At 33.0% G+C, this 27,639-nt stretch overlaps 1 protein-coding gene across 4 annotated transcripts; it reads left to right on the top strand.

The window, feature by feature from the left end:
• Positions 1–113: 113 nt before the first annotated feature.
• On the top strand, positions 114–27,254 carry LOC143244427 (steroid receptor RNA activator 1-like). Of its 4 annotated transcripts, none has more exons than XM_076489056.1 (6): positions 114–212; positions 12,471–12,632; positions 14,906–15,168; positions 16,446–16,554; positions 20,366–20,436; positions 22,989–27,254. In XM_076489056.1, the coding sequence occupies exons 1-6, from the start codon at positions 167–169 to the stop codon at positions 23,286–23,288; spliced, it is 951 nt and encodes a 316-aa protein (XP_076345171.1). In that variant the 5' UTR covers positions 114–166; the 3' UTR covers positions 23,289–27,254. The 4 variants fall into 4 exon arrangements, with proteins under 4 accessions (XP_076345171.1, XP_076345169.1, XP_076345170.1 ...); XM_076489054.1 differs by having other exon boundaries at positions 20,366–20,493; XM_076489055.1 differs by having other exon boundaries at positions 14,891–15,168.
• The last annotated feature ends 385 nt before the right edge of the window (positions 27,255–27,639 follow it).

Genomic DNA, 27,639 nt, shown 5'->3' with positions numbered 1-27,639 from the left:
TAAATTTTCAGAAATTTTTTGTACTAAAACTAATGTTAAGAGCCTGATTACTTTTATTTCTTACTACTTGTGACATCTAGTAGCAATTAGTTTGACTATTTCAGAGGCGCAAATATGCTATTTTCTCATTTGTCAACAGTATTCACGTGCCCTTATCGTAGCAAAGATGGCAGCTTCCAGTAGCACTACAGTTACTAGCAGTAGTAGGTCTGGTAAGTTAGAGATTTAAGACACTGATTTAAGAATTAATTTTATTTAGAATGCTTTACATGTTATACTTGTAAATTTTCGGAATATATATATTACCAGTTTTAACATGCTGATAGTCGACCTATTCACTGAATAGGTTGTTTAAATTTGAAAATTTAATATATATAAATATACTGATGACACAAAACAGGTGTGTACTAGTTCCAATGAATTGGAAAAGCCCTGTTATTACGGACAATATGCATTATGATCCACCTTCTTTTTATTTCCGTGACATAGGATGTTAATTCTCATTTGCTAGCATAAACCGTTATTACAAACCACCTAGAGCAGAAAAGGTCTTGGGGGTTGGACGTGTGAAACAAATGGCTAGTTGTTGTACTGTTGATTGAAAGATCCATGGAACACGTGGTTGATTTTATTTTGATGAAGCTTTTGACCATCTGTTTGAACGTGGTACTTAAGCTAAAAGCACCCACTTTTTTATTATTATTATTTGGTACATACCTGTAATATATGCATCTAATCATTTCTAGTGGATAACCTTAGAGTTTAATATAATATATGAATAACAAAAGACAACGTAGTTCATTCAAGACTGTTTTTGCACATCCATGTTAAAGATGGTTCACATTCTAAATATTAGAGTACATGCCCATAAAATATAAAGGTGTCATTCCATGTCAAATCGTCCAGATTTTGGAAAGTTTTTCAGGTGATCCCCTAAGAATGCCTTGAAAAAAATTTGCATGTGCTCATCTACCCATATAATGAAAACTTGCCAAAGATTAGGTCAATATCTCTAATAGTTTCTGATTTACAACCCTGTAAAATTTAATTATTTTTTTTTGGCAAATTCATTTTCAGGCAACTGTGGCTGCTTAAAGCTGCAAGAGTAATGGTATGGTGGTAGAAGGTTGAAATTTGCTACAATAACTAAATTAATCTCACAGAAGTCAAAAATGGTCTCAAATCAAGTTTATCTCTCTTAGGATTTTCATAGTGAGGCTGAAAAATCACATGAAAACCCAAAATTGTAAAAAAAACATTGATTTATTTAATAAGCCATAGCTCTAAGACTTAATATGATACAAAGCTGAATTTTATTTTTAAATTTCCTATAACATATCACTTGATAAATCAGCAATTGTTGTAAATAAAAGTCTATTAGATCTCTTGTAAAAAAATTTAGTTGCATGCAACTTTTTATGATTTAACTAAAAATAGCCCTACTTCAGGCCACAGTTTGACCATATCACCAGTTATTCAGCCTTTTCAGATTTTTACCATATATTCTTACATTTCTGAATATGATCTACAAAAAAATCAGGATGGTGTTCAACCTACTTTTTGATTTATAATTTTTTAAAGTATCCTCTGACCATACATTTTTTACTTTAAAAAAATCTCAATTCAGGTGTGTTACTGTGTGCAAATATATCCATACAATTTTGAAATAATTTATGAACCCCATTGAAATATTCTAATCAGCCTTTACCCTATGTTCTTACATCTTTGAACATGATCTTCAAAAAAATCAAGGTTGTGAAAAATAATAAATTATCAAATTTTAAGTGTCTCTGATATGTACCTTTGGACAAAGGACCACATTCTGGATATTCAGTTCTTTCTTGTCAATCAGTAATCAGTCCTGCAGAATTGTGTAAAGTTTGATCCACTTGAGTGCTATCAAACATGCAAAACTGTGGCAGGTATTAGGTTACATCATAGCTTTATTCCCCACTCTACCAACAAATTTTATATGAGAAGGCTATCAGATGCTGATGTGTACACAGTTGTAACTGTTGGTAGTAGCAATGAAAGTGATGCTGCAGCAGCTCAAATAGGGTCTAATGATAACAATAACAATTATCAGCCAGGGAAATATGTCATGCATATACGATCATGAATGGTATGTGGGAAACATAAAAGATAGATCAGATGGACATTCCGATGTGTTGGTGTCATTTATGAAGAAATCAAGAAACAAACTGTTTTCATGGCCTGCAAGGTCACATAAAGATGAAAGCTGGATTCCTTTCCAACATATTCTTTGTCTGATAAGTGCACCTACCGTGCAAGGCAGTAGTGCTTGCCACTATGTTCTAAGTCAAAGTAATCTCAACATAATTAAACTCGAATTTCAGATATTTATTCAAGCTGTCTGAACAAAGCAATATTTATTTGATGTTGTTAAGGCTAATTTATTGCCAAAGCAGTTTTTGAAACATTTCATTGTCATGATTATTGCAGTTTGGTGTGACTGTAATCTTTCTCAGTTATCCCCTGTTATAGCACTGTGCTTTTTGTGTCTGATTTACCTTTGTATTTATTATATTGTAAATCTTAAACTCAGCCATATCTGCATAACTGTAATGCATACACATTATATTTGCATTGCCATATTTTCTAACTAGTTATGCCAATAAACTTGCTCAGAAATGAATTAATTCTTTCTTGTTTTTTATAACTTCATTATTTAATATCGTGAAAGGCTGGTTAGAATATTTCAGTGGGATTCATAAGATTCTGACAGGTATTTTTCAAAATTGTATGGATATATTTGCACACAGTAACACACCTGAACTGAATTGTTTTTAAATAAAAAACGTATGGTCAGAGGATACTTTAAAAAATTATAACTCAAAAAGTAGGTTGAAAACACCATCCTGATTTTTTTTTGTAGATCATATTCAGAGATGTAAGAATATATGGTAAAATATCTGAAAAAGCTGAATAACTGGTGACATGGTCAAACTATGGCCTAAAGTAGGGCTACTTTTAGTTAAATCATAAAAAGTTGCATGCAACTACATTTTTTTACAGGAGATCTAATAGACTTTTAATTACAACAATTGCTGATTCATCAAGTGATATGTTATAGGAAATTTAAAAACAAAATTCAGCTTTGTATCATATTAAGTCTTAGAGCTATGGCTTATTAAATAAACCAATGTTTTTTTTACTATTTTGGGTTTTCATGTGATTTTACAGCCTCACTATGAAAATCCTAAGAGAGATAAAGTTGGTTTGAGACAATTTTTGAATTCTGTGAGATTAAATCAGTCAGAGTAGCAAATATCGGCCTTCTACCACCATTACTCTTGCAACTTTAAGCAGCCAAAGTTACCCAAAAATGAATTTGCCAAATATAAAAAAAAATTAATTGAATTTTACAGGGCTGTAAATCAGAAAGTATCAGAGATATTGATCTAATTTTTGGTGATTTTTCATTATATGGGTAGATGAGCATGTGAATTTTTTCAAGGCATTCTGTGGAGGTCACCTGCAGCCTCCTGGATGATTTGACATGGAATGACTTAAAGTTCAGTCCTCTCACCAGAAAGATATCAAATTCTGTTTATACTATAACTCATTTTATAAGTCAATCATAGTTTTTAAAAAAATAAAGTTATGTTAACTGTAGCTAAGCTTTTTTTTTTCATCTTATTATCTTTAGAATATAGCACAGAGAAATTGGTAGATTTTATCCTATTGACCCCCTTGGTAATCTTATAAGCTTCAAGAAAATAATATTTAAGATATCTTAATCTATCCCTGTGAGCTTACCCTGTCATCTGTGTAGTTATCCCATTAATTTTTCTTTGAACTCTTTCTAATTTGTCAAGATACTGTGTTAGATAAGGAAACAAAAACTACACACACCTGAATAAGTGAAGCCTAAATCATGATAATTAAATTTTGTGGCTAGTAATACACCCTAAAAATTATATTACTTTTACCAATAGCAACAGAAACTTCTTTGACAACCTGAATGATTATCCATTGTATTTACAAAGCCTTTTCTATAGTCTCACTACTGTGTGAATTACTATCTATATTAAACACACTAGAAATTGTGTGACATAATTAGTTATATTAATTGATTAAAAGCTATTTGCCAGATGTTTGCTTCGGTTACCAACAGATTGAAATCATTCTATGATACCTCGACATTCTCAGTACAGCTTGAAAAACTCAACAGTTTCATGTTATCATCCAACTGTACTAATTATGACCCTGTTGGTAACATCATTGTGTATACATAACATCCACCCATGTGTTTGCTGTGTGTGGCAACCCATGAAGGGGAGGAGAGGATCCTGGTGGTTGAGGGGTCCAACCCTAACACACCACTTTGGCCTTGAATTCCTGTAGATGAGCAGCCTTGGGGTGGCCCTCCTTGGGCTAGGGTCAACCAAGTACCAGTGTTGAATGTTTTTAACAGGTGTTGTGGATATTGTATTTGATGCTAGTGTTTGAGTAATGTGCTCATGAAACCCTGGCATTGCTGCAGTGTCCTTGTTTGACATTGTAGTGCATTTCCTTGTAGGGATCCATGATGGGTAGGATCAGTGGGCACCGAAACTTCCATCTTTTTTTATTATGGATCCTTCAAATCAAAACTTAAATAAAATAATGAAAAAACAGTCCATAGGTAAACGACCACGTCTTAAAGATTCTGAGCAGCAATCTTCAACGTCTGTACCACCTGTTGTACCTTATTTTCTTATCCTACATTCTCTTTCAGACAAACCTTTAGGGCAAATGTCTTTCTTTTTCATTCAGAAGGTACTAGAGGGACTTGCTGGCTCTCTAAAGTCAGTAAAGAAGCTTCGATCTGGAGACATATTGGTGGAAACATCCACATCTCAACACAGTGAACTCCTCTTGCATTCAAAGGCAATTGGGGATATATCTATTGAGGTTACACCTCATGCTACTTTGAATTCATCATGAGGAGTTATTGTTGAGAGGGATTTGAAGAACATCCCAGAGTCAGAGATTCTCACTGGTTTCTCCACCCAAGGAATTTCTGCAGTGAGGCATATCTCCACTTGTAAAGATGGAATTACGATGCTGACCAATATCCTCGTTCTGTCATTTACATCACCACGTCCACCAGCAAACATCAAGGCAGGTTATCTTAATTGTAGGGTATGGCCATACATTCTAAACCCCTTCTGATGTTTCCAGTGTCAGTGATTCGATCACTCAAAGATGTCATGTCATGATTCCTTGACATGTGCTTATTGTGGTGGCAAGGACCATGATGCTTATGAGTGTGAAATGGACCCTCATTGTATCAATTGCAATGGCTCTCACCCATCCTAATTTCATTCTTGCCCTAAATGATTGGAAGAAAAATAGGTGCAGGATAACATTACTTACCATGAAGCTTGAAAGTTGCTGTCCACCATTTCATCTCGGACTATGTTGCTGCACTTCATTCCACAACTACAGTGGGAGTGCAGACAGATCTCTCTGTGCCTCCAAAATAATTGTTCTCAAAACAAATGAAAGTCTTTTGTCCTCCATGGTTAAAAAAAAGTTGAATCAACCTCAATACCCATCTCTGTTCTTTACATATATTCCAACATATTCCAAGATCCACTTCCTTTGGTTCTGGGTACAAACATTTCTTCAGATACATCTTCAGTCACTGGAATCCGCTTCCAACAGCAAAGACCTGCCCAATCAACCCATAGCAGTATCCATAGAGGTCAATAGACCTCCCTCGAATAAAGACAGTAAAGAAAAGAGACATGGTTGTAAACAGAAGGTTTCTCCACCCAATTTGCCTATAAATAAATAAAAATGGCTACCTTGATACAATGGAACTGTTGAGGTTTATGTTCTAATCTGGATGACATCAAAACACTGATTGCTTTCTACCATCTTCTATGTCTTTCCTTACAGGAAACATTTCTGAGACCTGCCGATTTTCTTTGTACAGAAATGATAGGCTGTGTGATGAACGAGTGCATGGAGGGGTGGCACTGTTGATTGATCAGTATGTGCCCACCCTGTTTTTGCCACTCGACACATCTTTGGAGGCCATAGCCATCCGTGTTTCCTTGGGTTGTACCATCACTGTTTGTTCTCTTTAACTGTCATCTGAAGAGACCTAAGATCAATCAGACCTTGATTCTCTCATTGAACAGTTGTCATCTCCCATTTTAATCCTGGAGGACTTTAATGGACATCATCCCATCTGAGGAAGTGCTGATATTGATAGGAGAGGTCATTCCATAGAGAGTATGCTCTCTGATCACAATCTTTCTCTTTTCAGTAATGGTTTTTCTACTTATTTTAATGCACCTAGTCAGTCCTTTACTGCTGTTGATCTCTCAGTTTGCTCCCCTTTATTATTCTCCCATTTTTCATGGAGGGTTGACATTAACCCACAAAGCAGTGATAATTTTCCTATAATTTTGAGAGAGACTGGCTATGGTTGATGCCACCTGACCCGTGTGCCCCAGTGGAAGCTGGATCAAGCAAACTAGCTTTCCTTCACTCTCTCACAGAACTTGATCCTGCCATTGTCTGTAAACCATCAGTAAAAGACTGTGTGGCAGCAGTAACTGACTGTATTATACAAGCAGATGCTCAATGTATTCCTAACACCTCGACACGTTTTCCACGATATCCTTGTCCATGGTGGAATCCTGCCTGCCACATGGCACAAAAGGCTCAAAAATGGGCCTGGGATACTTTTTGTAGGTATCCCACACTCTCACACTGCATCACTTTCCAGCAGGCCCGTGCACATACTCGGTGGATAAGACGTCAAAGCCAGAAGGAATCTTGGATAAAGTTCACAACCAGCATATCTTTTCTCACCAGTTCCAAAGTCATATGGGACAAGATTTGAAATGTCAATGGGTTATATAATTCTGTCCCCCTCTTGATCTTGCTTTCTAATGGCCAGGAAGTAGCTGACACCTGGGGCATCACTGATACTCTAGGTGAAAGCTTTTGCCGGGTGTCTAGCACTTCTACTGCTTCCTCCACCTTCTTAGTCATCTAGACTCGGGCAGAGCAATCACCTCTTTCCTTTTGAGCTGATTGTCTCTATGACTATAATTGTCCCTTTAAACTGATGGAACTCAAACTGGCCCTTCATCGGTCTGGCAGTACATCGGTTGGACCTGATGATGTACACTATGAAATGCTGTGCCACATATCTCTTGCTTCTCTTTTGATTGTTTTAATCAGATCTGGCAGGAGAATGTTTTCCTGATGCCTGACACCTTGCTGTTGTCCTACCTTTCTCTTAGCATGGAAGGATCCCAAGATTCCTTCAAACTACTGTCCAATTTCTTTGACAAGCTGTCTCTGTAAGACCTTAGAGAGGATGGTTAATGCTCGTCTTGTTTGGTTCCTTCAATCAAACAACCTCCTCTTGCCCACTCAGTGGACCACCTGATTTGACTTGTAATATCAATCAGAGAGGCCTTTCTCAAACGACAACATCTTATATTATGAGAAGGCATTTTCCAAGACCTCCATATATATGGGTTACATGGCCATTAACCCATTTTTAAAAATTTTTAATGGACAGGAGATTCCAAGTTTGTGTGAGTTTGACACTTTCCCATTTTTTTCTACAGGAATTTGGAGTCCCTCAGGGCTGTGTTTTGAGTGTCACACTATTCAGTATAAAGATTAACGCCATCACTGAACAACTCCCTCTTACCATTGCAAACGGGCTCTAAGTCGATGACTTTCACATCTCATGTCAGTCATCAACCATAAGGTATATTGAGTGGCAGCTACAGATTGCCCTCAATCATTTACTAAAGTGGACCACAGCAAAGGGCTTTAACTTCTCTATCTCTAAAACTGTCTGCATGCACTTTTGCCGCTAATGGGGTATTCACCCTGATCATGAACTCTATGTTGGTAAAGTTATGCTGCCTGTGGTCCTTGAGACAAAGTTCTTGGGGCTTATCTTTGACTGTAAGCTGACCTGTATACCACACATCAAGCAGCTATGGGTCAAATGTACAAGAGCACTGAACATCCTCCGTGTCCTCTTTTCCACCACTTGGTGAGTGGATTGATGTTCTATGCTAAAGATATATCATGCTCTTATTCAATTGAAACTTGAATATGGATTACTGGTCTATGGCTCTGCCAGGACCTCTGCCTTAAATATGCTGGACCCCATTCATCATCCAGGACTTCGGCTCTGCATCGGGGCCTTCCGCACTTCCCCAGTTCACAGCTTACACACAGAGTCTCATGAATCTTCTTTGCACCTCTGCTGTTCGCAACTGTCTTTACTATATGCTTTGAAACTTCGTTCCTTACCAAAGCATCCCACCTGGGGTTGTGTTTTACTTCCTCAGTGAGCTGTACTTTTTCAGAACAGAAGATCTGCTATTGCTCCTTTTGGCCCTTCATATTCAGGTGCAGTTGGATGAATTTGGTCTGTCCTTGGATAACATTGCAGAATCCACTGGTCAGCCCATCCCACCATGGCTTATTACAGTCCCCAAATGTGATTTATCTTTAAGTTATCTGAGAAAAGCAGACACTCCCAATTGGAAATACTGTCTGCTTTTCTCAGAAATGACATACAGTTCAGCGTTATCCCCTCTACATCTTCTGTGTTTACTGCTGAACTATACGCCATTTCTTTTGTCCTGGATCACATAGAAGCTAAGCAGTACTCAAACAGCACTATTTATACTGACTCACGTAGTTCTCTACTGGCCCTGGAATCACTTCACATTAGTTCACACCCTGTTCTCACCAATATTCAACACCAACTTGTCCATTTCTCTTTAACATCTACTTCTATCCAGTTTTTCTGGATACTGGGCTACATTGGTATTCACGGGACAGTGTTATTGGTGATGGAAATGTTCTTAGTTTTTAAAGGCCATTAATTATTTTAATGCTATTTAAGTTTTTAATTTATACATTAGACCTTTTTTAATGTGATTCCCTTTTAAGAATGAAAGTACATCTAGTTCGACTTGAAATTAGAAAATGTCCATAACATCAAATAACTCAAAACCAGGACTGGAAAGGCCAATTTCAGGTGACTAACACTGCTGTTTGAACTATCTGTTAGTAGTTTGTTTTATCTTAATTTCCTTTTCATGAATTTCACTAAATTCACTTTAATTTTAACTTTTTACCTGATGTTTGGTGCAGATAGCCTAGCTGCTTTGTGCCATAAAACACTAAACCAACCAGCCAACCAACTGATGCTGATGTCTTGGTAGGGTGCTTAACAAGCCCTAGTGTTGTTGCAGAGTCTTTGTTTGACATTTTAGTGCATCCCCTTGTGGGACTCCATGGTGGTTGGGGTTGGTGAACACTGTAATAAAAATTAAATAGTTCATAGGTAAGTAACAACATCTAGAAGACTTTGAATAGCTGTCTTTATGTCACTTTGTGCCTGTACCCCTTTTTTTTTTAATAATGCATTCTTTGTCGGGCAAACCTGTAGGCCAGATGTTTCCCTCTTTTATTCAAAAGGGATTAGGGATATTTGCTGGCTCTCCAAAATCAATCAAGAAACTATGTTCTGCTGACATCCTGGTGGAACCAAATGCACAATGAACTCTTTCTGAATTCAAAAGCCATTGGAAATATACTTTATGAGGTTACTCCTTGTGCTACTTTGAGTTATTCACAAGAAGGGATAGTTGGGAGAGATTTGAAAAACATCCTCGAGTCTGATATCCTAGCTGGTTTCTCCAACAAAGGCATTACTGCTGTGCATTTTATCTCCACTCTCAAGCAACAAATTATGCTGCATACCAATGTTCTCATTTTGAAATTTTCATCACTACGTTTGCTTGCCTTTGTCAAAGCAAGTTATCTGAACTGTAGGGTATGGACTTGTGTTTTTAACCCTCTTTACTGTTTCCAGTGACAGCAGATGAGAAATTCAGAAACATCTTGTTGTGTTTCTTTAATGTGCTTACTGTGATTGGAAAGACCACAATGCCTACAAGTGTCAGTTGAACTCTCTCTGCATCAGCTAAAGTGATTTCCAATCCTCTTACTTTCATTTTTGCCCTAAGTAGATGGAGAAGAAAGAGGTACAGTATTAATAATGTTTCTTATCCAGAAGATCATAAGTTGTCGTCTTGTTCCGTGTCGGACATATACTGCTGTACTAAATTCCACTACTACGGTGTAGCTGCAGACATACTTTCTGTACATCTGTCAGAGTCACCATTTGGGGTGTTGGCTCTACACCGAGGCTTTCTACACTTTTCCAGTCCAAATTTTGTACACTGAATCCCACAAACCTCCTTTTCACCTCCATTGTTTGCAGTATGCTTCTAAACTCCAGTCCTTACCACAGGGTTTGTGTCTTCCTTTCACAGTGAGTTATGCTCTTTTAGAATAGATGTTCTGCTGTTTACCAGACACAGCTGGCTATATTTGGGTCTGTCATTGGATGACATTACTGTTTCTACTGATCAGCACATCCTACCATGACTTACTATCCCCACCTCTAACCTTTCTTTGAGTCATCTGATGAAGGCAGATAATCCTGATTGGAAGTACCATCTTCTCTTTGCTAAACATCTTTTAAACCATCTTTTTATTCCTGTTTATATGGGTGTTTCAAAATCAGGTGTCTGTTGAATCTGCTATGATTTGTTGTGGCTTAGTGGTTGTTCACAGGATCCTCTCTACAGTTTGTGTTCACTGCCAAGTTATGTGCCATTTCTCTTTCTCTGGATCGTGTAGAAGCTATGCAATACACAAATTGTACTATTTACATTAACTCTCTTAGCTCTTTACCAGCCCTGGAATTGCATTACATTAGTTCTCACCCTGTTCTCCTGACGTTCAAAAATGGCTGGTCCATTTTCATTTATTTTCTGCTTCAATCCAACATTTCTGGATACCTGGCCACATCCGTATCCATGGGAACAAACCTACTGACACCATAGCTAAGTCAGTCTGTTCTGATGCTGTTGCAGTTGTGCCTTTCCATAAATGGACTACAATCCTATATTCAAGGCTTGGCTTTGTGCCAGATGGCAGTTGACTAGGTGTTAGCAGTGTGATATCAAGCTTTTCCAGATTGAAAGTAAGTTGTCCTTGCTAGGTAATGCATTATTCACATTTTATAATCTCATCTGATCTTTGTGACACTCAAGTCACAATAATTCACATTTCACTGTTGTGATGTCATTAAGACTAGGAGTAGTGGTACTATTTTAGAAATGTCTTTTCCTTGGATTTACCCCTTATATTAGGCAGTGTCATTGGCAATGGTGGCACCATCCAACTTAATTTTGTTTTTAAATTTTGATGAAGCTTTAAATTTGTAGGCCTGTGTCATTGTTATAAATAAAGTGTTTACAAAAACATTACATTTAACAATAACGCAGGCATACAAATTTAAAACACAAACAGTTTTTATAACATTAATGTTAGAAGTATCACAAATATGTTTTGTATAGAGAATCATGATACAGAATTATCTGGTAAAGTGACTTTGTGGACTTGGATATTTTAACATGAGAAAAAGAAGATAAGGGATTATCTTATTGGAGTTTAAAGCCTCTGATTTCTCTGTGATGTATGCTGGAGATGATAGGAAGACACAAGTTCAAATTGAGAAAAGACTGATTAGGCTTCATTTAAGACAGTTGTTTTTCTAAAGGATGATTGCATTATAGGATGAGTTACCATAGTCTGTAGTGGAAGCCAATGTCTTACAATGTGTTTAAGAGGAAAATTAGTGATTTTCTGAAAATAAATTGACAGTTTTAAATTTTTGCTTGTTTTTAAAGGGTGTTGTTCAAGGATATAATTGAAGGAACAAACAATCCCTTGTTGTCCACATGTTATTGAAAAGGTACAAATGAAAATGTTCATAAAGGCTTGAGTCATATAGTTACATAATGAGCTAAGACAATAAGGTACTACATGAGGTAGTAGTGAGAAAAATGTTAGAATAGGGGATTCTTGGTATAAGACGTTTAAGATTTTAAGAGGTGCTTAGAGTTTTCTGATTATATTCTCTATAGCATATAAAGACTGGAGAGGGTCTAAAGTTTTTCAAAACTGTTAGGAAGTTGTACAATGTTATTATCATTGTCTGTGAACGGTGAGATAAAAAGAAATACAAGCTAAAATACTAGTGGTAACAGGTTGAAGCTATGGAAACCTAACTTTAGACTTGTTCCCTGACAAATAATTGTTTGGTTAGTGTTAATTTGTGGAAAGGTTTGTTTGATGATGGGATTTATGTTGTTAGGTTGAATTATTTTAAAATTTTATTTGGTAGGAATGTGGATATGAAGGGATATTTAAAAATAATTTGAGTTGAAGTACAAGATTATAAATATTAGTGACATATTACTTTGTATGTATTTCTTGGCCAAGAGAGAGAAAACCTCAGTCTACCTTTTGTTACCTTGTCTTTTCTCATGTTCCTACACTGTATATTTCTGTATATGCACATGTATTGATAATAGATTTATTTTTAGGAAACCAAGACCGTGCTTGGAATGATCCACCTATATGTGATTTTAATCAAACTGTACATACAGCACCATCCAAAAGAACTCCACTTAATAAGCGTATATCATATCCTCAGGATGTAAGGACTGTACCAACCACTAGCTTAAATCATAGTCCCATGGGTTTAGGTTGGTTTACATTTTTGTTTCATTTAAAAATGGCTGATATTTCTATGCAAGTTTTAAAGTACCTTCTCCTGGTGATTAAACCAAACTAACATAGTTGGTATTTATAACATTACTTGAGTGACTTATAAAATAATCTCAGCTCAAGGTCTTTAAATTTTTCACTTATTTTTTTATTTTTACAAGTTCTTCCAAGCAATAATTTGTGAATATCAAAACCTCATGGACTTTTTTCTGCATACAATATCATAGGTAGGAACTGTGTGGTACTCAAAAAGCGTTAAAATGCAATTTTACTTTTTTGTCCCTTGACTTGAAGAACCATGGATTTTTTTAATTGTACTTATTAATTAATTAATTGAGATAAACTAAGGTTTTGATCACCAGCTTCTTCTTATTAATTAAAAACATTTGTTCTAAAGTGAATGTCATGCCATGGTTAGTCCATGATCACAAGAAAACCCACTTGTAGAGAAAAATATGTATCTAAAAATGGCTGGTATGGGTAGCAAAAATTTTTATGTAGAGCGAACAACATTTCGACCTTCTTCAGTCATCATCAGGTTCATAAAGAAAGAAAGAGATGACTAACCAATAGCTGACCACATGTTTGAAGGGGGTTGTGTAATTGAGTGTAGGAAGGTATAGGGGTGTGCTTAGATGTTTGATTATATTTATTAATACAGGTATAAAGGTGTTACTTTGTATTGGTTTATTTTGGGCTTGAGTTGTTGTATAAGTAAAGCTTCTTTAATTTTGCATTTATTTTGTAACAAAATATGACATTCCAGTTAATACCAAATTTATTCAAAAATCAGGCACAAAACTAGGGTCTATCCTATGTAAAAACCTCACCAACATTATTTATAAAATACAATGTGATAACTGCCATGACTTCTATATTGGAGAAACAAGTAGAAAAATGGAAACCAGATTCAAAGAACACAAAAAGTCACCTTCACATGTTTTTGAACACTGCAAATCAAATAAACACTACATAACCATAGAAAACTCTCAAACACTAAATAAAGAAACAAACATAAACACAAAATTAAAGAAGCCTTACATGTACAACAATTCAAGCCCAAAATAAACCAATACGAAGGAACGCCTTTATACCTGTATTAATAAATATAATCAAACATCTAAGCATGCTCTCTACCTTCCTACACTCAATTGCACAACCCTCTTCAAACATGTGGTCAGCTATCGGTCAGTTACCTCTTTCTTTTTTTTGTGAACTTGACGATGACCGAAGAAGGTTGAAACGTTGTTCACTCCTCTACATAGAATTTTCTCAACCCATACCAACCAGTTTTACATATATTTGTCATGGTTAGGTTGCAGTACTTGTAGTTTTAATGTATAGTGTGATAGGTATATCAAATCTACCTAATTAAGAAAAAACAACTAAATGTTCATTGTCTTTAATAACTAATGTATCAGCATTAGTTTTGTGATTTGAAAAACTAAAATCTTAACAAAAAAATAGTTTTTTCTATCTACAGTTTTGCACAATAATAAAGTTTTTCTGTATCTAAAGTTCCTTGATGGGACAGTGGGTAGTTTATGGTTTTACAATGCTAAAATCTGGAGCTTATTTGCCTACAGTGGACACAAGAGACAGTCCAGTGTGTCTTTGCTCTAAAATAGAAACAAACATGCTATAGACCAAACATAAAACACACTTTTTTCTTCCTATTTTAATTATGAGAAAGAAAAAATGCTGTAAGCTTTGGCTTCCCAACAAATGTATGAATCTTGACTTTTGATAAATATTCGTTTCAAGTTTTACCTAGGAAATATTAATAATTTTCATCAAAATAACCAAGTTTTTTAATTATTTTGTGTGTTTAATATGGTATTACTTGTGTAAAAGAAATTTAATATTCATTGTCAGAAGTTTCAAATTTAATATTAATTAGTTTTCTGTATGCTTGTAGTTGCTCCAAAGTGTTGGTTTATTAGCATGTAATGCCTGAAGCTTTTGTAATTATACATAAACATCTTGGTCTTAACTGCCTCTCAAGTCTCTTGGCAGTATTCAAGTAATTTGACATTTTTATTATCATACAATAACAGTGAAAAAATAACAATAAGAAAATCTGATAATATTAATTTTCATGTAGGTAACAGATCTTAGAAAACAAAGGACTGTGATATTTATGATATTGAGATAGTGGCTCTTATGACTTCATATGGAATTCTTAGTTATTTTAAACAAATGCATTGTTTTTGTATACTTTCAACAATGTTTTTAGCTATTGTTCCTCAAGGTGAATCAACCAACAGCATAATGCTACTTCCTCCATTATCTGACACTGCAGTGCCACATACGTGTCCTACTATACCTGTACCACTTATAGATGCTGTTATGTCTGTCAAACCTTCCTCAGCATCTGTGGAACCTTCTAACCCTAACTCTGAAACTTGTGATACCAAGGACAATGGCAGGGAAGAATGTACTGTAGAAGAAACATTCCCTTTGTCAATCAGTTTTTTGGAAGAGATATTTCAAAAATGCATGGCAGTGATGAAAGTAAGAGTAAATTTTAGAAAAAAGGTTAAGTTTGTTTGAAATGTGTTTTTAATATAAACTGAAAATCTGTTTCAGTAATTACTAAATAATTATTCAGATGTGATATTACAGCTATCACTTCAGTCATTTTATACCAAATTAACATGCTATTAATAATTTTATAATCTGAGTTTTATATTAGCTAAGTTTTAGTTTCTTAGTTTCAAGGCCCGGCATGGCCAGGTGGGTTAAGGCATTCGACTCCTAATCTGAGGGTCGCAGGTTCAAATCCCCATCACACGAAACATGCTCATCCTTTCAGCCATGGGGGGGCATTATAATGTGACAGTAAATCCCACTATTCATTGGTAAAAGAATAGCCCAAGAGTTGGTGGTGGGTGATGATGACTAACTGCCTTCCTTCTGGTCTTACACTGCTAAATTAGGAACAGCTAGTGCAGATAGCCCTCATGTAGCTTTGTGCAAAATTTAAAAAAAAAAAACAATCTTTGTTTCAAAGCAGAATTTAAAAAAAAATCTTTTTTAGTATTTCTCTGTATTATATGGCACATCCGTACTTTATTACTACTGTTCTTAGATCCACAGTGGCTCACTGATAAGCCTGAAAGCTTATAATTCTAAAAGTTGAATTTTAATACCCATGGTAGACACTGCACAGATAAACCCTTATGTAGTTTTGCTCTTAACAACACACAACACTTGAATTCCTTTACAATTCCTTTTATATTAGTCATTATAGAACTAAAAATGGAAAGTTGTGTGTTTTTATTAAATAGCTTATGAAAGTGCCTTTCCAGCAGGATATGTTTACAACAGCATTTCAACCACACTTTATTTGTTAACATACAGTTGATAGGAATAGTATTGTAAATGATCCAATTCTGCAAACCAGTCTTTGTTCAAAAGGCCATACCAATTTAAATTTAGAACATTAAAATTATTTCAATCCTAACCATATCTTTTATTAAACTTGTTCCTTTAAAAGGTTGCCATTCTTTGCTAGCTTTCACTACGTCATACAGCCAATGGTTTTTTTTTATTACTGCACTCTAATGTCAGTATTATTAGTCCCCCAATAACATCACTGCTGTTTATTTTTTGTTTCTAGTGTTTAGTCTTCACTTTTTACAATATCTTATCTATGAATAAATTTTAATTTGAGAAAATTGCAAGTTTTTTTGTTTTTTTACAGAATTATTTGAAGGTTTCAGTTTTATTACAAAAAAAATTAAGGCTCATTTGTCTTTTGTTAAAACATAATTTATTTTTCTTCATAGAAGCGGACATCAGATGATGTGAGACTCAGACTTGAGCTTCTTAGCTCTGAGTGGAGAGGAAATAAACTAAGTGATGAAGTTAAGAGAAGGACGTATCTTTTAGCAAAAGGTTGTTAAATAGGGTTTCTGATCTTTTTGAAAGCCTTTCCTTTTTATTTGAGTTATTTGTTTATTTTTGTGCAAAATAAAATATCTATAATTTGTTTGTTTGTTTTTCTAATGGACTCAATGATTTTTAAAATGATACTAGTAGAAGTTCTATGATGGTGAATAAAATTAGGTGCTTAATCCCAGCTATTAACATGAGATAACTATGTAAAAAATATCTTAATCTCACATGAAGTTTAACACTAGAAAGTTAATATAATACTGTTACTTAGTAGCATTTCTTGATTGTCTGTATGTCTGTTTTTTTTCATTAACACTGTTGTGCACAGGTAGTGGTCAAAGTTCACATGCTATAACCTCTTGTGGAGTGCCATTCAAAGAAATCTTGTGCATTTGATTTCAGAGTTATCAACTTTCCCACATGGCAAATTTAGCAACAGCTTGCAGTAGAGAAGAGTAAATACCATATACAGTGTACAGGGCTACTGAAAAAACTGAAGATATGCATTTTGGAGATTCTGGACTCTGCACAATATGTTAACTGTATATTGGAGAAAATTATTTCTAATCTTCACATAAACTCACTTTGCACTCCAACTTGTCAAACTGATGTTGTCAGTTCAAAGACATATCTCAAGTAACAATACATTTTTGATACAACTGATTTTTGTATACAACAAATTTTTACATTTTACTAAAAGTTTGCTTGCTGTATTTCACTTAAATACAAATATTAAGTTTAAAACATTATAGTTAACAAATGTTCTCCAATATTGGATCAGTTTTTCCAGTTAATGAGGTAACAATGTCACCCATCACTATACTGTTTCAGTATAAATTTCATGTAAAAAGTCCAGTGGTTCAAGAATCAGAAAGTCATTTTGAACAATTAGAATTATTAACTTAAGTTTTCAATTAATGATCCTATTAGATCACATTATTCAGGTTCTTAATATTGTCTTGCTTACAAATGATATGGTTTGTTATTTAATACTATAGTTTCTTTATCCTCTGGTCATATCCAAATACATTCACACATGTAATTTAAAGAAAGCAAGGGACCTGTTAGTTCATTTAGACCATCACTTTCACTAAAATTTAAAATAAGAACACTAAAAGCTAACCCTTATCATTCAAATTAGTGTACCTGTTGGCCTATGACTCATATTTACAGAATTGCTGTAATACCAGTTCAACACTTGAACTACTATTCTCCACTTTTTAAGTTTAATAATCATTACTACTATAATGAATATTAATTAGTAGGCCTATTTATTTATCTCCTCTAATTTAAATCAATGCCAAGTTTAAGGTCTACTTTTGGGAATCCCAATAAAAGTGTTTTCTCAAAACACCCTAAAAAGTTGAGTGAAAAGTTTAAACTTTGCACAAACTTTGAGGCCAGTATTATTTGTGTGGTAATATTTAGAAGTTATTAAGCCCAACAGCTTAGAAGGGATTTTGGGGAAATCCTAGATTCCTCCAGAGACGGGGTGAAAAAGCTTCATTTATGCATACTGCAGGGCCTAGATGATTTGTTTGGTACTACTTAGAAATTCTTGTGACAGGCAGTTTAAGAGGTACATGACACATGGGCACTGAATCTTATTATTAATAGTTATCAAACCTTCCAGTAAAATTCCTTATATTAGCTTTATCCATGTCATCCAAAGACCTAGTTTCCTCTAAGGAAAATAAAACTGTTTTATCTAAAAATGATTTCTACCTTGCCAAAATTTGTATCTCGAGATGGCTGGTATGAGTATTAAAACTTTTGTTAAAATAAAGGAGAGAACAACATATTTTGACCTTCTTAGGTCAACTTCAAGTTAACAAAAATTACCTAAGAAGGTCAAAATGTTGTTCTCTTCTTTATTTTAATAAAAGTTTTAATACCCATACCAGTCGTCTTGAGATACATTTTTATTTTAAGTGAGTTTCTTGTCATCAAAAATTTGTATTTGTTTCCTATTCTAGTCATTCTCGCCATTAAGTATGAAAAAAAACCTATGATGATTCAGCATTATCAATTGAATGATCTTAAACACATCAATCAGATTCTCTCTAACCTTTCTTTTTTCCAGAGATGACAATTTTGAAGATTTTAACATGTTATCATATAATAACTTTTCCAAGTATCATCCAAGTTGCTGTCTTCTGAACCTGTTGAAAAATCCAATGTCCTTCTTAAAGTAAGACACCTAAGACTGAACACAATACCTCAGATGTGGTCTAATCAGTGATCTATATAATTGAATTATAACATGTTTAGACTTTTATCAATATTTAATTAGATACAGTGCAAACTTTTATTTACCCTGACATTAGCAACAATGCAGTGCTTAGATTGCTTAAGAGACTGATAAACTAAAACAGCAATATTTTTTCTTCCATAGCACTAGTAATGTTATTCCAATGAAAATTATTACATTTTGCTTGCATTACCCTAGACTTGTAATATTTAAAAGTCTTTTGACATTTATTTACACAATTCTCCAAATAATCTAAATCCTTTTGTAAAGCAGTCGCATTTCCCCCTTGTAGCCAGCTGTGCCTAAAACCTCAATGTCATCAGCAAATTTAAATTATATATTGTCCATTTATTCATCTGTGTCATTAATATAAATCAAGAAAGTCATATGTCCCAACACTAGGCCATAGAGTACCCCACTTGTGATACTAATTCACTAACTACTCTCCAGCCCTCTGCTTTTTTCCATAGAATCACTTTTCTATCTGATGAGTCAGCTTTTCTCCCACTACAGTGATGTTTTATTAACGAGACTTTTACTTGGAACTTTGTGAACTGATTTTTGAAGATCTACATAAACTAAATCCACACCCATACCTTCATCTACCTAAGCAGTAACCTCTTTAAATAGTATTAAAATATTAAAGAAGCAAGATTTTCTTCTAGTGAAACAGTACTTACTGTTCAAAAAAAGATTAAACTTTGTTAAATAGCTTGCAAAGCATCTTGTGTCAGACTTTCAAAAACTTTTCCCATCACTGATGTAAAACTAATAGGCATATAATTAATCTGAAAGTAGGAGTTACATTAACTAACTTTCAATAACCTGCAACTACCCACTTTTTAGATTATGTCACATTTTCCTGTGTTTGTTTTTGTTATGTTTCATGATTGATCTACCCCATTAGCATTCCTTGTAAATTTCCTAACTGTGTGCCTCTGATAACTCAATGGTAAGTTTGACAGTTTATAATGCTGAATTTTAGGTTTCAGTACCCACTGTTGGTAGAACAAAGATAACCCATCGTTTAGCTGTGCGATTATCAAAAAACTATCAAATTAGGCTTTTTAATTTTTGAAAGACAAAATATGAGTTTAATAAAATCTTAACGTGTGAATTATTTAGTTTTAATATAAAATATGTTAGTATTAAATATGTGTAGTACATCATGAAACAGAAGAACATATGAAACCACCCAAGATTGTTCTGATCATCTAGCAAACTACTCAAGATAAGATGAAGTATGCATATGTCCCTTGCTGGTATAGCAGTAAGTCTACAGATTTACAACCCTAAAATCAGGGGTTCAATTCCCATCAGTAAACTCAGCAGATAGGCCATTGTGATTTTATTATAAGAAAAACACACACAAGTATGTATGTAATATAATGTTGTTAGGGTTTGCTATGAAAATATCTTGTAAGCTGTCCTTTAAATATATAAATGTTCATATTAAACAAAAATTTTAGTTTAGTAACTTTCTAAGTAATTGTTGGACTGTCTTATCTAATAGTTCATTTAATTTGTTGTAATTTGAAATTCTGCTTCTGTACACTCAAGGTCTGAAAGAAGAAGATTTTCAATTGGCTCACAAAATTCACCTCAGCTTAATGGTAGACCACGTCAGAGAGGTAAACACAATGTACCAGTACTATAAAACTTCATTGTTCAACATTGAAAAACAAAATGTAATTTAGTAACTTTGTTATTTATTGTTCTAGAGAAATTTAAAATGTGTTAAAGTACCAAAGTGGAATTTTTATTTAAGGAAAAAATAGTTTATTAATAGTCTTTATTATTATTATAATCAAATAAATAATTAATATAGGAGTGGATAACATGCTACAGTTTTCAAAATTTACAAGAAGTTATATTCAGATATTGCCTGCAGCTTTATCAATCAGATTAATTTATTTCTTGTGCAATGACTAAAATATAATTATTTTCTATGAAAATTTGACGTGCAAACTGTTATTTTTGTAAAGTAGAAAAAATTAATCAAAAATACCAAAATGCATTATCAAGAAGAACAAAAAACCCACAAAATCTGACGTTTTTTTGGTACAATGAAAGGTAAATCCATTGTTATAAGTTATAGCCAACTAGGTTCTGTAACAAGGTTACAGTCATCAGACATTATCCCTGATGATAATAGTTGTGTTACCAAAATTAGTTGGCTAGAACCAGTCTGTATAAATAATTCATTCTGGTTGCTTGTTCTTGGATTTTCTTACAAATGTATTGATCAATCCTCATATTATTGGAAATGCCTTTGTTTTAGGAGTCTAGGTTTCATATTGACAGAATTACCTATTTAATGTTTAATCAAACTTTCCAGTACAATGATTGTATGTTACATGATGGCTTTGATTTTAAAGTTTATTTTTTATTTGTAAAATATTTCACACAAACACCACTTAACCCACATACAATTTCCTTAAAAATACAATTGCTATGTGTTTTCTCAACTTAATTAGGTCTAAAATACATATAATTATGCTTATAACTTTGTGAACACACATTCATATGTTTCTGCATATTCTGCTCAGTTTGCCTTTATTAAAACTTTGCATTAATTTGGCTTTAGTTTATTTCGTAAACTGTTATAAACACCTTTCAACTACTTTTTATTTTACAACATGTTTCAATCTTTGTTTATGGGAGTTTCTTGTAAAAATGTCATACAGTGAATGTTCATAACTGTTTCATATTCTTTATACTCTTATAGATACCATTACTTTGTTGTTTACTGTTCTATCACATAAAACATACATGTAGTATTATTAAACAAAGTTACACTACATGACATTGTTTGTCTGACCATGTAAAACTTTTTGAAATAAACCACGATTTATCAATTTAACTCATAATATCTGTAAAAAAGTGCAGCTTAAACACTGTTTGTGAAAATGATGGAACAAGGAGCATTCAAGCAAAGGACATGAAAACTACAGTAATTATTTTGCAGGCCGGGCCAATAATAATAATTTTACCTTTCTTTGTGCCAAGAAATGTCAGATTTTCTGTTTTTTACTCTTAATGTATTAGCACATCATGCCTCAAAAAACATGTAGAGGTTTTAATTTTCACACCTGCTCAGTATTTTATATTAAATTTATGTATATGTTTTAATAAAATTACAAACATATTTAAATGTTTTGACACAATGCTCAATAAAGAAAATAAGTCGTTGACTATGTGATAATGCATAGAACTAATAAACAAGTAACTTCATTTACTCAGTGGTTTAGTTTCCACACTTATTCTGTGAATTTGATACTCAGCATGAAAGCTGTGTTAACAAAGACTTTCCTTATTATTTTTACCTCCAGTAATCCTTAGCTACACTGGTTGTTTTGTAAAATAATTGTTCACATGTCATGAAAATATTTAATATATCTATATTTGTTTTTCTAAAACAAAAATGCATAGATAAGCTTTCAAATGGATGTCATCCAAAATGTTAGTTGAAAATGTATTAAAGATTTCATTAGTGAAACTGAAATAGACAATGTTAAATAACTTGTTAGTTCAAAGACTAAAACTTGGAGTGGACTGTCACTAACAGAAGATTTGTTGAGTATATAGTAAATGTTAGTACATACAGACATTCCAACTAAACTAAGCATGTAATCTCAAACTTTTTCTTTAGAACAAGGGATAAAGTTGCTAGTTTTTTTTATGTAGAGTGAAAATGTGTTAAAGATTTTTTAATATACCTTTATTACCACTAGGGACCATATTGAGCTCTTAGACAGGTAAGAGTTAAGTATATTCCAAATACTGTTTCCAGAATATGATTGTTTTTAAACCAAACTGGTAATTTTATCAAGAGTTTATGTTAGGGAACATTTTGATCTTTCATTTCAACTTCTGTTAAAAATTTAACAATTTTTTTATAAATGCTTTTTCTTTTGGATAACCCTGGGTTATGTCAGCTCTCTCCTCTTAATTATATACTTTTTTTTTTGTAGTTCAAGAATGCTTTATCTCATCCGTAACCTAGGCAAGGCAAAATAGAAGTGATTGTTGTAATTTAATACAATGATCATTCTTCACATAAGAGGGAACTTTCAGTGATTTTGTTTCCTACAGTATTTCATTAATGAGAATTATGTAAAGACAGTTTACACAACAATTGTATGATTTTCAGTGCATTTTAAGAGAGATTCTTTTTTTCTAGGTCAGTCATTGGATGGTTGGTGTTAAGCACTTAATTCATGAAGCTCAAAAAGTATTCGCTAACACTGAAGGGAATCGGGAAGAAATATCTCTTGAAGAACAAGAAGCAAAACCAGTGGAACAATTGAAGAGCAAAGAAGAAAATGTTGTGGAACAACCGAAGAGTGAAGAAGAAAATGTTGTGGAACAACCGAAGAGTGAAGAAGAAAATGTTGTGGAACAACCGAAGAGTGAAGAAGAAAATGTTGTGGAACAACCGAAGAGTGAAGAAGAAAATGTTGTGGAACAACCGAAGAGCTAAAGAAGAAAATGTTGTGGAACAACCAAAGAGCAAAGAAGAAAATGTTGTGGAAGAACTGAAGAGTGAAGAAGAAAATGTTGTGGAAAAACTAATGACAGGTACTTCCTGTAGTTAATTAAAAGACAGTTAAATTAAATCTCTTGTGCTATCATATGAGATTCATATTTTAGAACATTATAATGCCAGTTTTATGTATAAAAGGATTGGAAACGTAATGAGTTGTTGAACATTTTTTTTGTTGGTGTAACAAAGTGTTTATCAGTTCCTCTTCCTTATCCAAATTCTCATATTTTCAAGGTTTTTGTTAAAATTATGGTGACTAAACAACAATTAAAATAGAAAAAAAATGTTATTAACTGGAGACTTCAGTAAAAGTAAATTATTATTTTAAATTGGTGTGCCCAAGATCCAGATGATATTTTTGTACCTGCTTATGTACTGCAAGAAGATATCTGATATTAATTTAGTTTCAGTGATATTACTGTGCCACTCAGTAGTTTTTGATTCCAACCAAATGTTTCAGATTAGCTAGGTAAATAAAACTTTGAACAATACAGTCACAAAAAATTAATAGAAGGTTCTGTTTGTAATGATTGTGGAGTTTTATAAGGCTCAAAATTATAAATCTGTAATTGTAATTAATATCTTGATGTACTGATTAGTTATTATCTAAGAAAGACAATTATGATCATTGATGAAAAAGGATAAATTTATAATTTGTAAAGAACTGATAACAGCTTGCAGATATTAAAACTATTATTAATAGAGGTTTGTAGCTGTTGTAATATTTTTCTGTTCTGTTTTTTATTATTATTATTTTTGTACTAATGTGTTTCTTATTGGCTTTTTTTAAATACCACTAAGCCTTTCTCTAAAATACTGGTATGCAGTAGTGCTTCCCTCTTTCTTTAGTTCACACAACTAGAGAAATCTGTCCTGTTGTTTGAGATCCTCTGGTCAGTAATAATATGAAAACTTGGCATACATTTATTCTGTTTGTGATTTTGATGGAACATTCAATGAGCATTCTACCATAATCACAAAAGTAGTGTTTTATTATTTGATTTTTTTTTAAGCTGATTGAAATTGTTGATAAAGTAGTCAATAGGCTGGCCTTCTATACTTCAGTGTATATCATAGTAATATGTTAAAAATGGTTTTGTCCAGACAAAATATTTGAGAATTATATTGAGCTATTATTTTAGAAATACTGTTCACCCTTATCTGATATAAAAGAGAAATTCCTTGAGCAAGACTGTGAAAATGCGAGAACTTGTTGACTTGTACTAAAAGTCTTTGTTGAAAGCAAATTTTTTCTGTATTAAAGTGTTATAGGTGATGACGAATGGTGCACACTTTTTGTGAGCAACATGTTTTTATTTTTATTTACTGGGTATGCCAGCTATAATCATCTACTGTATGATATCAGGTTGGTTATTGGTAAAAAGAATATTTTTATTATAATTCTCAAGGCTTTAGATAAAACTGAACATGTCATGTTTTCCTTACAATTAATCAGTTGATTTTGACAACTGAATAGTCTCATAGTCTTGGGTACAACTCTGAATATGTCATGTTTTCCTTACAATTAATCAGTTTATTTTGACAACTGAATAGTCTCATAGTCTTTGGTACAACTCTGAATATGTCATGTTTTCCTTGCAATTAATCAGTTGATTTTGACAACCGAACAGTCTCATAGTTTTGGGTACAGCTCTGAATGTGTCATGTTTTCCTTACAATTAATCAATTGATTTTGACAACTGAAAAGTCTCATGATTGTTGGTAGAACTGTTAATTTGTTGCTTTTTCTTTATAACCAATTTGTAAAATTTAACATTTAGATATTAATGTTTTGTTGTCCTTACTATTTATCTCTTTTGATACAATTAACATTTATCTTCCAATTTGAGTGATATTTTCAAAGTTTTTAGTACTACACAAAATTTAGTTGGATAATCAAATACTCTAAATTCCTAGTGAATTATGAAAATTTACATTTCTATACAAACTGTTTGCTTTACTATAATTTCATGTTTAATATAAACTTGAGTCAAATAAAATAACGAATTCTCAATTTATTTAGACTACTGTTTGTAATAACACAAATTATTGTACAAGTTTTGTTAGAATGACTGTTTGTTTTTTTTTAATTTGGATGGCTGTTCATAACACTTTTTGGTGCTATTCTTCAAAAGTACAATTTTTTTATTGTTTTTGAAACTTTGTAAATATTTATGATACTGTTTTGTTTGTTTAACTTATAAAACTGTAATGGAACAGATTTCATGTTTTGATGTTCTTGGTAGTTGATTTTACGTCTGTGCTGTTTTAGCCCTACTTCTTATTATAGGCAGGTGCAACCTAACACTGCAGTTAAATTTAAATAAAACAAAGAACATGCTTCATGAAGCACTTTAGACGTGATAATTTAAAGGCACCATTCTGAAATATTAGAAAAAAATATATTCATGTTAACTCCGAATCAGAGCAAGCAAGTACTTAGATCGAAGCTAAAATTCAACCCAGTTAACCCTGATTAAATATACTTTTCTACAAAATAAACTCTAGTACTCGTAATGTGAAAAATATTTTTGGCCATAAAACTTTGTGGATGCTGGTGACCCCTAAATTTATATACTTAATTAACAATGCAAAACAATCTACGTAACAGATGTATAATAAAAAAAATCACATGTAATTAAACATCACAACATAAAGTTCCTATTCTTAAAACAACATTGTTTAAGAGACACAGAATATCCTAGGCATGGTAACTAAATAAGGTTTCAGAAACCTAATTTTGACAACAAAATTAACCAATGTACGTTGAAAATTTTTTCCTGTGTCTGATGATGATAAAAGGTTATACTAAATCTTAAGCCTTGCTTAGAAAGTGATCACACGTTTTACGAATTATCTCCAACCAATCAAAGAAGAATACCAGCTGGTGTAACAAAAACATACTTCTTGTTACATGGTTGCTACAGTTAGTAAGTAATGTTTGTTGTGTTTTTTTTAAACTGTTTTTGAAACATTTCTAGTGTATGATTAATCTTCTGTAAAGCAGGTTCAGGGTGAACCGAAAAACAAGTATTTCATTAATAAACATAAACTATTATTTTCTTTGTTAAAGTAAATGTGATAAACAGGTGTTTTATAATAATATTTTACTAGTAAGTGACCAACTATTACTAACCATTGCTTACAGGTGCGATCCCTAATGAAGGTGTAGATTCAAAATTAAGTATCAAAGAATTAACATATTTTGTTTTTCATCTGGAGCTCTATATAGGTCTTTTATTTGCAAAATATCGTGTGTTCCCGATTTTTTTAACATTTTTATATTCTAAGGTGTTTTAATATTTGAGTAATCACACTTACTAAGAGTGGTGCTAATAGCTTATGAAAAATTCTATGCAAAGCCCATGTTTTAATAAATATTTTTTTTTGTTTGGCCCAGTAACTTGTTTTAACTATAAAACTTCTATGGATAGTATTAATTAAGTTCTCCAGTGGAGCAGCGGTAAGTCGTAGGAATATACAACGCAAAAATCCGGAGTTCAATTTTTCGTCGTGGGGTGTGTGTATTTTTCTAATAGCAAAGCCACATCAGGCTATCTGCTGAGCCCACCGAGGGGAATCGAACCCCTTATTTTAGCGTTGTAAATCCGGAGACATACCGCTGTACTAGCGGGGGCAATAGTTACGGAAATTAATGTTTATTAAAAATTCAAAACAATACAAATGTGTTGTTTTCGTAATGGAATAGAATATGCAATCAAAAACTTTTTTTTTTTTTTGCTTTAAATGTCATGAATTGTATTACAGATGTTCTTACTATAAGCAAATAAATACAAGACCTCGTAGTCAAATATAGTAATGGCCTTTAACTAAAATATTTTCTTAATTACAATTCAAGAAAACTGATGCTGTATCATTTATCAATAAACGTAGTCAGATGTACCCGAATGTGTGAGGCCTAAGTTAATTATTTTCGTATTTATTATAATCCACTAAAGATAAAGTTTTGCAACTATAATAGTTTATAAACAATTACAATCGGCATAAAAAATCCCTTCATCTTGTTCCAAAAAATGTTAAGGTGACACTTGTGATATTGGTTAGTGGCTTTAACGTTTTTTGTAATAGTATTATAACGATTCAAATTATTGTATTAGAGAAAAAATGTTATTTTACAAATAGTTACGTTATTAGCATGACGAATAAATCTGATATTCTCATCATTCTGGTCTTTAAAAAAAAACAGAAAATAGTTTGATTATCTAAGCCGTTTTAGATGGACAGAGGTTGTTTTCTCAGCTGTGTTTGTCAGTAAGATTTCTCTAGA

This window comes from Tachypleus tridentatus, chromosome 2, assembly GCF_004210375.1.
Source record: "Tachypleus tridentatus isolate NWPU-2018 chromosome 2, ASM421037v1, whole genome shotgun sequence".
NCBI lineage: Eukaryota > Metazoa > Arthropoda > Merostomata > Xiphosura > Limulidae > Tachypleus > Tachypleus tridentatus.
This window is presented reverse-complemented; position numbering and strand designations above follow the sequence as displayed.